General features: G+C 32.6%; 1 protein-coding gene across 1 annotated transcript in view; it reads right to left on the reverse strand.

Annotated features, from left to right (window-relative positions):
• Positions 1–393: 393 nt before the first annotated feature.
• The window catches only part of LOC114330947 (sphingomyelinase phosphodiesterase C), a 641,516-nt gene continuing 628,799 nt past the window's right edge, over positions 394–13,110 (reverse strand). Inside the window, exon 5 of the mRNA XM_050652120.1 lies at positions 394–551. Within this exon, the coding sequence (XP_050508077.1) occupies positions 394–551 (158 nt within the window). The remainder of the gene's footprint in view (positions 552–13,110) is intronic.

A 13,110-nucleotide genomic window follows, 5' to 3' on the forward strand; every position in this document is an offset into this window, starting at 1 on the left:
ATAGGTAAAGAGAAGAAAGTTGAACTTACAATTAAAGAAAGCGACAGTATCTCGGACATGTGATGCGGGGCGAGAAGTATGGCATCTTGCGACTCATAATGCAAGGAAAGATATACGGCAGAAGAAGCATCGGAAAAAGGCAAATTTCATGCCTGAAAAACCTGAGAGAATCATTGTCAACCTCCGTAGTGGAGATGGCACGTGAAGAAAAAAAAAGGAGATGTCGAGGCTCAAGGACAGTCGCGATTGGACAGGAATACGTAGTGCCGAACAACTTATATTCCGATAAGCTGAAGACCGTGAACAACTACTCGCCAAAGTAATTTCTACACTTAGGAGGACCTAATATTGCATTAAAAGAAGAAAGAACCGTTTAAAAAGTATACTGGCTATTCAGGAATATGTTGCTGAAGCGGCAAGATCAACAAGCAGGAAAAGGTGTAATCCTTTTGCTTCAAAGGGAATGTTTACAATAGTAGGGGAGGAAAGTATGCTAAATCTGTCAGTCACTCGAGCGTAGTAGGGTGCTATAGGGTTGGGAAGATTAGGTCCTAAAACCAAAAAAAAGTTAAATAAACTTTTCCATTTAAGTCTGGACTTTCAATTTTTAATTTAATTTTCTATTTCCGACAATTGTTTTTTTCCGATTATAACGCCATCTATCGATAATTCGAAAGAATGTCTCGAATAAAAGTTTCTTATTTTTACATAAGAAAGCCAATTCTGCAATAACAAATGGGGGTTATTTAAGTTCTTAAAGTAACCTCCACCCCACCTGCGTTGAGGTTGTATTTAGTGTCATTCGATAGATTTTTAGAACATATTAAATACGTATTTTATAGTTTCTCGATCAGACGTTTATTTATCGAAATATTCGCTTTTTTCTTGTGAAATTTTGTGACTCACCCATTTTCTTACGCCCCACTCAAACCGTCTGATCTTCTAAATAAACACTGCTGTTCTGCATGTACTTAACTTACCTTATCTTAATTTGACGATTTCGAGTTTTTCTAAAGAGTTTTCTAAAGATAGATTTTTTTTGGGCCCCCGTTAACGAACTCGTACGAACTTTCGTATTAAGATGCAATATATGGTAAGAGTACATTAACAGGGTACAAGGTTTCTCCCCATGTGATGATCTGACGCGCTCGAGTAACTGCAAAAATCTCGCGTGGGCTCCCCTACCACAAGCTATTATTGTATACCTATTGTGTCAATCGTTTATGTGCTTAGAATACGTTCTAATTATTTTCATTGAATGCTAAAATGATATATACAGGGTGTCCCGAAAAGATTGGTCATAAATTATTCCACACATTCTGGCGTCAAAAATAGTTCGATTGAACCTAACTTACCTTAGTACAAATGTGCTCATAAAAAAAGTTACAGCCCTTTGAAAATACAAAATGAAAATCGATTTTTTTCAATATGTATATCAAAAACTATTAGAGATTTTTTATTGAAAATGGACAAGTATAATTCTTATGGCAGGAATATCTTAAAACAAAATTATAGTGAAATTTGTCCACCATATAAAAATTGTATGGGGATTTTGTTCCCGTAAATCCCACCAAACTTTTGTGTACGTTGTAATTAATTCGTTATTGTGGTACCATTAGTTAAACACAACGTCTTTAAAACTTTTTTGCCTCTTAGTATTTTTTCGATAAGCCAGTTTGTATCCAGATGCGGCTTCTTTCTAATATATTTACATAAAAATGTTATGGGGATTTTGTTCCTTTAAACCCCCCAAATGTTTGTGTACGTTCCAATTAAACTATTATTGCGGTACCATTAGTTAAACGTACTGTTTTTAAAACTTTTTTGCCTCTTAGTCTTTTTTTTTGATAAGTCACCTTTTATTGAGATGCGGCTTCTTTTTCAAAATATATCTAAAAATGTAAATTATAAATAAATTTTCAGATTATTAACAGGTCTATAATCGTACTTAAGGCCATCGGTACATAATTCGCAAATATTTTACGGGTATCCCTACTTTTTCTGTCTTTACACGGCAAATTACGTGTAGTAAAATTCACACTGGTATGGATATGTAAACATTACTAGAATGTCATTCTACTTGAAAATGTCATCATTAATTTAAAGAGATGGCTTTTGAATGTTCTTGGATAACTGTTATTTTTATAATTGCAAATTATTAATTCAGTTAATAAATGTGATAATTTTTTCACTAACTGTGTATTCAGTGATTGTAATAATTTATATGTACAACAAAAACTAATACTCAATCGAGAAAAGAAGAAAAGTATTAAAGTGATTTTTTAACAATATTGTTACTATGGAACGCTTACAATTTTAAACATCTTTAACAACAGAATACTTGGATCACAGAATATATTATCCTGATGTATTCGCTGCTTGGATCTTCCACAAATAATACACAATAAATAACTTTTTCTTAAGTTCACGTCTTAAATCAATTATTTATCAAATACACTATACAGGGTGTTTCATTAATAATTGTCCATATAGTAACTGGAGAAACCTTAGCAAATAATATGAAGATTAAACCTAAAACACTTAAATAAAATGTGGTTCCTTACTGAGTTACAGGGTGTTATATCTAAAAATTTAAAAAATTATTTTTGCCCATAATTTTAAAATTATTCGACGTATCCTTTTCATACTTGGCAGGAAGTATAGGTACTGTACAAACTACTAAATTATGTTAAACAAACGTTTCTGGCTATTACCAGAGGCGTACGACGGGGGAAAGTGAATGATTGACCCTTTTCAAATTCTACGCCACTGGCGGAATTGCTGTTTTAGTTCCATTTTTGAACTCTCCAATACTTTCTACAAAAATTATATACCCTTCATTCGTAACGATAAAGTCATTAATTTTCGAGATATTTGAAGTTAAAACTGAAACGACACGGTTATTTTGTGTGTCGCTTTATTTTTAATTTCAAATATCTTGAAAACTAATCATTTTATCGTTACGAGTTAAAATTTTATTATTTACATAAAAAGTACTGGAAAATCAAAAAATTACACTAAAATAGCAATTTCGTCAGTAGCGTAGCATTTGGGAAAGGTCAACCAGCCAATATCCCCTGTCGTACGCCTCTGGTAGTAGCTAGAAACGTTTATTTATCTTAATTTAGTAGGGTGTACAGTACCTACACTTTCTGCCAGGTATGATAAGGATACGCCAAATAGTTTTAAAGTGCTGGGTACAAATAATTTTTAAATTTTAATCATATGAATCATATCGCAAATTAATCAAAATAACTCTGCCGATTCATATTTAACTTCAAATACCTCGAAAACTAATGACTTTTTCGTTACCAATGTATGGGAGTATATTATGTTCGTAGAAAGTATGGGAGAATTTAAAAATTGCACTAAAGTAGTAATTCCTCCAGTGGCGTAGAATTTGAGAAAGGTGAACCATTCACTATCCCCTGTCGTGCGCCTCTGGTAATAGCTATAAACGTTTGTTTATCATAATTTAGTAGGGTGTATAGTAGTCGCACTTTCTGCCAAGTATGAAAAGGATACGTCGAATAGTTTTAAAATGCTGAGCAAAAATAGTTTTTAAATTTTTAGACAAAACACCCTGTAACTCAGTAAGGAACCACATTTTATTTAAGCGTTTTAGGTTAAATCTTCGTATTTTATGCTAAGGTTTCTCCAGTTACTATATGGACAATTATTAATGAAACACCCTGTATATCAATATTACTTAATCAACAACTCAAAATATTCCCAATGCCATGTCAAATATTTAAAATTGTCACCGATTATCACTGTCTGACTGACAGTATGGTGACAATATTCTATTCGACTGAGTGCCTTGTATGACAAAGGTAGATTTGGAAATATTACCATGGACATTGTGTTAATTTTTTTCGAATCCTGAAAAAACCAATAAATATTTTTAAACAATTTAAACGCAGAATGAAAGCCTATATTATTACCGAGGGCCGAAAGTCCCTTAGAACAAATAAAAAGTTTATTTTAAATGAGATATTTTAAATTAAATATCACACTAAATGTTTTTCACCCCTGTAACTTATTAAAATAAACATTATAGAAGTTCTCAGAGACTTTCGGCACTCGCCACTAACGTAATCATTCATTCTGCGTTTAAATTTTTCAAAAATACTTATTAGTTTTCTGAGGATTCAAAAAAAATTAATCCCCATTTGAATAGCATTGCATCCGAAAATACGTGCTCATCCTCTTAACCATATACAATTATGTGGTGGATTCGACAAAATTTCAAAATATCTCGATAAACACTGGCTTAACGAAAAAGTACTAGGAGGCAAAAAAGTTTTAAAAACATTGTGTGTAACTAATGGTGCAACAATAATAATTTAATTGGAACGTACACAGAAGTTTGGGGGGTTAAAGTGAACAAAACCCCCATAAAATTTTTATGTGGTGCACAAATTTCAGTTTATTTTTTTTTAAGATGTTGATACCATAATGGTTGATACCATAATGGAAACAAGTTTGAGAAAGAAATTGGAGCATTATTTTCTTATTTATTCTTACTAGGTACAGTGTGATAATATTATTTTAATATTATATTGACATATTATTTTAATACTTACATATAAAATTCAAGTCTATTTATAAAAACAATCAGTGACATTAATGCCAATTAATGTGACACGCATTTTTCAACTTATCAAAATGTAGAGCACAGTTTAGCAAATATTCAGACGAAAATATCAATACAAGTTAAAATTATTTATAAAAATGTTATGTTTATAAAAAAGTTTTACTCATAAAATCATCTTACGGAAGTAATGTCGAGCGCTTAAAATTGCCGATATGTGTCGATATGTATAGTCCTCGAGACAATTTTATATTGCAGAACTAAAAGTTTATTTTGTATTCATTTTCTTATACGTGACAGTTGTCAAAACTGTAAAACTCGTTGTAATTAGACAAAAACAAAATACCCAAAAATTACTTCCACTATATTAATGTAATTAGAAAATTTCTACTGTAATAATAATCTGATTGGACAGAATTAAACACGTGATTAAAAATCTTACCACACGATTGGAAATTAAAATCTTTAAAAAATAATCTTAACAATAAATTAAACGGTATATATGTTACAGTTCAAGTTGATTCTCAGTTAGAGTTGACTCCAAATAGTTGGAGTCCACTCCAACTGAAACGAGCAGTAAAAGTTGATTTTAAAAATTTAAATCAACTTTTACTAGGTGAAGTTGACTCTTCCTGGATCGATTCAGTAAATGTTGATTACACGAGAATCTCAAGTGCATTTTTGATGAGTGTGCGTTTCTTTGTTTTGACCGTTTCAACTACTTATTAGTATAGTCTGTAACGTCGCCCCCGTTAGGTAAATTATTCTGATTCGATTTTTTGCACAAACTTACTCAAAGAAATACATCCGTATAACAATCCTTATAAAAATACATAGGGTGTCACGCGGTACCGCGGTCGAAAAATTGTTTAACCAATTTTTTTTAACCACATTCACAAAAATAATTTTTATCTACTCTATCTCATATTATGTAAAGCAGCGGTTCTCAATCTGTGGTACCTGTACCACTGGTGGTACATATCATTATTTGCGGTGGTACACAAAACACACAAAAACTTAAAATAGTAGTACATAGTAAGTCTTCATTATACAATATAAACATATAGAAATATAATAAAAGAAACTTTAGATGGTACATGACTCAAAATAATTGAGAACCGCTTATGTAAACGTTTTATTGTGTGAAAATTGTAAATATAGATAGCAGTACATGAAGGTTTTAAAGTGTGTCTGAAGTAACAATGTATTTTAAATGGTTTTTACTTTTTCGCACTGTTTTTAGCACACTTTCATATAATTAAACATCCTTAACTTTCGCCTTCGGGAGGAAATCAGACACGCCCTTGCAACGGCAACTGAAATGCTCACAAAACAGCGACCACGGAAGCAAAGATGGATGACAGAGGAAATATTGGATTTAATGGATGAAAGAAGAAAATGCAAACAGCACGAAGCAATGTACAAAGCATTAAATAGAACCATTAAACAAAAAATAAAAATTGCAAAAGAAAAATGGATAACAGAACAATGTGAAGAAATCGAAAACTTATATAAAAAACATGATGACTTCCATCTGTATAAGAAACTCAAGGAATTCACAGGTACGACATACTCACAAGGACCAAATAATCTAATCAACGCAGAATGCAAACTGATTTCAAGTTCTGAAGAACAAATAAACATGTGGGAAGACTATACAAAGGAACTCTTCTATGACATCAGAGAACCTCCTACATTAAATACCGAAAACGACGAAGGTCTTCCAATACTGAAGTTCGAACTGGAATATGCTCTTTTTGAGTAAGTTTGTGCAAAAAATTCGAATCGGAGTAATTTACCTAACGGGAGCGACGATACAGCCTAGGCTAATTTGAAAATATTCAGTAACATTTAATTTCTAAAATCGGCTGTTTGTGTGAATCAGAATCAACTTTTACTAAATGGCATTGTGAAGAGTATACTTTTCCTAGTTGGATTCTACTTTTACTAGTAAATGTTGAATATAAATCTTCATTTTATATTTATAATCAACTTTTACTGAAACCAGTCGTTAGAGTTGACTCGAACTAGTAAAAGTCAACTCCAACTGGATAATCAACTTAAACTGTAACATATATATTTTTTAAGTTATAATTTATTTCGTATATTTCACGACATATTGCGTTATTAAAAAAAGTAAATATTACATAAAATCACAAATAATCTGATGGACGTACTGCCAATAGTCATGCACAAAATAACGGTGTGGCTAGTGTGGAGTTAAAATCCAATATTATGGTTTTCATGAAAACCTCTAATTTAAAAAAGTATACAAGTTTATTAAATAAATGTATAAATATTAAAGCTGAAATTTAATTTATTTACACGTATATTGTAAACTTCAAAGGAGTTGTGTAGATCTTATCATACTGCGATCTGAAAGTGTTTTTTTCATTCCTTATATGTGTTTAGTGCAACAGATCTAAGTTTCTAAAAAAGCCTTATTTTCTTAGAAAACGGTCGTTTCCTTTGCATTTTTGGAGAATCTTCATCATATTACTCTGTTAACTTCACGTCAGTAATACAATAAATTATTATTAATTATACAAGGTGAAACAAAAATACAGGTCATTAATTAAGTTACATATTCTGGTACCAAAAATAGTTCGATTGAACCTAACGTACCTTAGTACAAATGTGCACACAAAAAAAGGTACAGCCCTTTGAAGTTACAAAATGAAAATGGATTTTCTCCAGTATATCATAAACTATTAGAAATATTTTATTCAAAAATAGACATGTGGCATTCTTATAGCAAAAACATCTTAAAAAAAATTGTAGTGAAGTTTGTGCACTCCATAAAAATTTTATGGGGTTTTGGTCCTTAAACCTCGCCAAACTTTTGTGTACGTTCCAATTTAATTATTATTGTGGTACCAATAGTTAGACGGAATATTTTAAAAACTATTTTGCCTGTTAATACTCTTTAGAAAAATCAGTTTTTGTCGAGATATTTTGAATAATTGTCAAATCCACCACATATCGTGTACAGCGTGGGGCATTAGTGTGACAAAGTCCAATTACTCGTTTGTCGTAAGAGATACGAAAAAAAGTTATTCAGGTAAAAGTTGGCACACAAGGACCATAATTTAAAAATATATTTAAATATACAGGGTCACCCGTATTGACAGGGTGGCACAAACTTTTGTTTTTTTAAATGGAACACCTGGTATATTTTTACATTTTTAGATTTTCCTCAATGTCTTCTTTCATAAAATATAAGGTTTTGTAGTATTATACGGGGTAGTTTAAGAGATAATCACGTTTTTTTGTTAATTATGTAGCAAAATTCACACCCTGTAGAATTGTAGCGATATGACATAAAAATTTATATTTATGCTCAAAGGATTTTTAATACAGTCTACTGTTGTTAGACACTATTAATGTGTATAGCGAAATGTTTAATTTTAATATACAGGGTAAATAAAATAAGTATTTTTATGTAACATTTTAAGTCCATTTTTTACCAATGGTTGTTGAGAAAAATTGTAATCAGCTGTAAGGAACACATTATCATCTTATTATAAAGGCACAATGGATTGCCACGTGTATTGCATCTTAAACTTCGTCTCAGTTAAGACGTGCTTAGATAAGAATCGTGCTATTCGTGAATCGTGAATTCACCCTAAGACGTGCTTAGGGTGAATTTGTGGCAGAAGAAGAGTTTGTGATTACTAAAACTTACTTGAAACTCCCTTAAAGAAGATTATATACATGGAAATCACCTCAAGACTCTCCAGGGCGCATAGTGAGAAATAAAATAGATTACATCATAAAAGATTCCGTAACAGCATAACATCAGTCAAGACATACCCAGGAGCTGATATCAAGTCAGACCCTAACCCACTGATTGGCAAAATTAAGCTCAGGCTAAAGAAAATAAGACGTAGTGTCAATCCAAAATTCGACATCAGGCTATTAAAAGACCAAAATACAGAACAGAGTGTAAAACGGTATATACAGAACAACTTGAACACCGTTATTCAATTGGATGTAATGGAGCAGGAGATAGAACAGTTGCATACAGTTTCACAAGACAAACGTGAAAAATTCCTCAAACCACCAAAAATAAAGAAGAAATCGTGGATGACAAACGAGATTTTAGATATGATGGAAGAGAGGCGAAAGTCCGAAGATCAAGACATGTCATTATACAAAACAATAGATAAAGAGATCAAAAAAGAAATTAGAATAGCTAAGGATACACGACTAAGAGAACATTGTGCGGAAATTCAGCAATTGCAACATAAACACGACTCATTCAATATGCACAAAAAACTTAAAGAAGCTGCAGGCTTATACAAACTAAGAAGAGTTGGGCGTTTGGCAGATAACCAAGGCAAACCACTGTTGAGTGTGGAAGAAAAACTAGACACGTGGAAGAAATATGTGGAAGTAACTTTCGCAGATAAAAGGCAGAATATCATTGAAGACACTGAATGCCAAACAGGACCTCTGATTACCATTGAAGAAGTCACGTCAGCTATTAAAACAACTAAAGACGGTAAAGCTGTAGGGCCTGACCAGTTTTATGTAGAATTCCTAAAACTTATGGATGAACAAGAATAAAATGGATAACAGCTGTACTCAACAAAATATACGTATCTGGAAAAATTCCCCAAAGCTGGTTAAAGTCGACCTACGTAACTTTACCCAAAAAAGTAAATGCCAAAACATGTGAAGACTACAGAACAATTAGCCTAATGAGCCACTTACTCAAAACGTTTCTGAAAGTGATACACGCCAGAATATATAAAAACGTGAAGAACAGATATCATGGACGCAGTTTGGATTCCGCGATGCCTTAACCCTCCGTTACTCGCACACGGTGTGGGAGACCGGGCCTGTAAATAAATTCCTGTAACTCTGCTTGTAGTGGGGATTTTGAATGGCTACTTCGTATACTTCTTCAGTGGTCAATTAACTGTGGGTAAAGTCAGTTCGCAGTGTAAAAAATAGTACTGGCCTTTTGTTATTACGCAACACGGTCCCGTACACCGTGTGCGAGTATTTGTGCACCAATTTTTGTGTTTGGATCACACATCGATATTTTTAATTAGTAAGGTAATTTAATATCTTTTCCTTATTTTCAATGTTTATAGATTAGTTTATTTATATTTATATATATAAATATAAATATATAACTTACCCAGAACCATCAGAATGAGGTTTAGGGAGATATGTGGTTTACCAACAGAACAAGTACCTGTCGTAACACCAGGAACTTCAGATCGCTGTGCTGTTTGTGATTGGAAGAAAAATAGAAAAACAAAGTTTTACTGCCAAATATGCTCAAAATATCTCTGTTTGGAACACCATTGTTCCAATGAATGTGACACCATTGTGTATTTCATGTTTTAAAAACGTTAATTAATTTTTATAACTTTTTTTGTTACTACAATTACTCTTTATTTTTAATTTTTTTGTGTATTGAATTAAGATCTAAAGTTCTTAGTAAACAAATTTAACCATATTCAATTTTTTTTTCACTTCCAAAGTTTTTGTATACACATATAAATGGATAACAATGAAAATTATTAAATTTTTGATTAAAGTAATATAATGCGAACACAAACGCATATCTACAAAATTATATGATCATATATTCATTAAATAATTTAATCGTACACAATTTTGCAAAAAAAAATAATTTTAAAACACTGCTGACCCATATTTTTGGACCCGGTCTCCTGCACCGTGCGCGAGTATCCGATCACAAAAAGTTGACGCGAGTAACGAAAGGTTAAGCACCCTAAATGCTCTATTCGCTGTCCAAGTGCTTATGCAAAGATGCAGGGATGTTGACTGTGACGTGTTTATTTGTTCTATCGACTACAAAAAGGCGTTTGATAGAGTAAAACATGATAAACTCATAAACATGTTGAAAGAAGCGGGAGTAGATGATAGAGACTTGAGAATCATATATAATTTGTATTACAACCAAACTGCCAATATTAAAACGGATGATCAATTGACAGAGGCAGTCTCCATAGATAGAGGAGTGAGGTAAGGATGCATCATGTCCCCGGTGCTGTTTAATTTATATTCTGAATGTATCTTCGAGCAAGCGCTGGGAGAACTACAGGAAGGCGTATTAGTCAATGAAGTGCGTCTGAACAACATTAGATATGCCGACGAGGCTGTAGTTTTTGCAGACAGTCTAGACGGTTTGCAAAGAATAATGTCGCGCATATCAGATATAAGTAGAGAATACGGACTTGACCTCAATACGATAAAAACAAAGTACATGGTAGTCAGTAAGCGCGAAATATTAAATACACAGCTTTTGGTTAACCAACAACTAATTGACAGGGTCAACAGCTACCTTGGTACAAACATAAACAGCCAGTGGGACCACTCAAATAAAATAAAACAATTAATAGGAAAAGCGAGGTCAGCGTTCATAATGATGAAGTCTCTTTTCAGAAGCTACGATTTACCTCTTGCTACCAAAATCTCTATCATCAGATGCTATGTATTTTCTACGGTATTATACGGAGTAGAGGCTTGGACACTTTCCAAGGCTTCTTTGAGAAAACTCGAGGCATTCGAGATGTGGTGTTACAGGCGCATTTTGAGAATTTCGTGGGTGGATCCTGTGACTAATGTTGAGGTTCTACGTAGAATAGGCAAGGAATGCGAGATTATTAACACAATCAAAGAGCGCAAACTAGGATATCTTGGCCATGTTATGAGGAATGAACAGAGATATGGCTTGTTGCAACTCATTCTTTAAGGCAAGGTATTTGGAAAGAGAGGACCAGGGAGAAGAAGAATATCTTGGCTTCAAATTCTGAGAAAGTGGTTTAATACATCGACAACCGGACTTTTCAGAATAGCAGCAAGCAAAGTTAGGATAACCAAGCTGATCGCTAACATCCGGCACGAATAGGCACCTTAAGAAGAAGAAGATAAGAATCGAAAATGATGGTGCAAAGAAAGTGAGACTTATCTATAAGCTGAGCTGGGCTAAGCTGGAGCTTAAGATTTGTTGGTGCAACCAGGCATTATAACAATAAAATTAAGAATCGATTATTGACTTATTCATCTCAAAAAAAAAACAACATTTCTCATAATACTGCTGCACAGTGAATATACATACGCATTGCTAAAGAGCACAAAGGACATCGCATACATTTTATGGAAAATATAATGTCACTCAAATTCAATAAAACTTATACGAATAGATTCGTTTTAAATTAACGGTCAAATCTTATCATTGCGCCAACTCTTAATTATGATTAATTACGGCGAAAATTGCAATTAAAGTTTATCGAAATCACATTTTTGGAGTCAGTAAAACTGTCAGTTACAATCACTATTGCTCTGGGTGCTATTCAAAAGAGCTTAAACCCCGCTGGGCCTAAGCGGATTAGTGAAACTAATCCGCTCATTTATGGAGTACCGACAATTTGGGTATTATGAAATATTTTTTCTTTCTCTAACTTATGTACGTATCCATTTGATTTCAGATTTATTTATATCAATTTCTGCTCTTATTATTGAAAATATGGAGTTGGCGCAATGACAAGATTTGACCGTTAATTTAAAACGAATCTATTCGTATAAATTTTATTGAATTTGAGTGACATTATATTTTCCATAAGATGTGTGCGATGTCAAAAGCAGTATGTACAGTATGTACAAAGTTACTCATATTAATCACTTTAATTGATTTAATTTATTTGTAAGTTTTTATTTAACTTAATTTTTAAACTAAAACACGTTAACCAAAAATTCCATTTCTGTAGAAAATAATTTATTCAAGTCTTCTTTATGTAACTATGTTTGTACTATAATTAACTTGTGTATCGGGGGTGTTTACTCTAACAACATATTATTTGCTAAACCGCTATCATGGCTCCTTAGATCTTAGATCTAGGTTCGCATTACCCTCTTAACGAGGAAGACTTTCAAAACGGAAGGGGGAGTGCCAACATTGTGAGCTTGGAATATCGTTAAGTGTAGGCATATTTTCTTAGTTAAGTTAGATTATAGAAAAGAGATGATATAGTTCAGAGAAATAATAGGCTATTGATTATATTCAAAATAAGATAGCTAAAAGGAACTACAACGTTAAAGGGGTTTTATTATTTGATATGGTCAACGGACATCTATATATGAAAAAACCGCGGAGTGCTACCATTTAAAGGGGTGCGTTTTTGAGAAATGGGTGAATTAGTACCTGGGCACAGGTTACATTAGGGTGAGTTCTATGCACTATTGGTACAAATACGTCCACATAAAAATTGTTTCTGGTTAAATTTCCTATCTAAATGTAACTTTTTAAAGTCAAAGATACTTTTTTTACAAAAATATATTCAAAAGAAAAAGCACAAAGGAACCCAAAAGGAATAAATTTTGTTTTTTGTCCCATAACTTTTGTCCACGAGGATATAGGTATAGATATTGCTTCACAGAAAAAAAACTTACATATTTTCTCTTTAAAATGATGTGTGCTAGAGGTTATTACGATTTACAGTTTTCGAAATATGATTTTTCAAAATTCGCCACTC

This window comes from Diabrotica virgifera, chromosome 5 (genome assembly GCF_917563875.1).
Source record: "Diabrotica virgifera virgifera chromosome 5, PGI_DIABVI_V3a".
NCBI lineage: Eukaryota > Metazoa > Arthropoda > Insecta > Coleoptera > Chrysomelidae > Diabrotica > Diabrotica virgifera.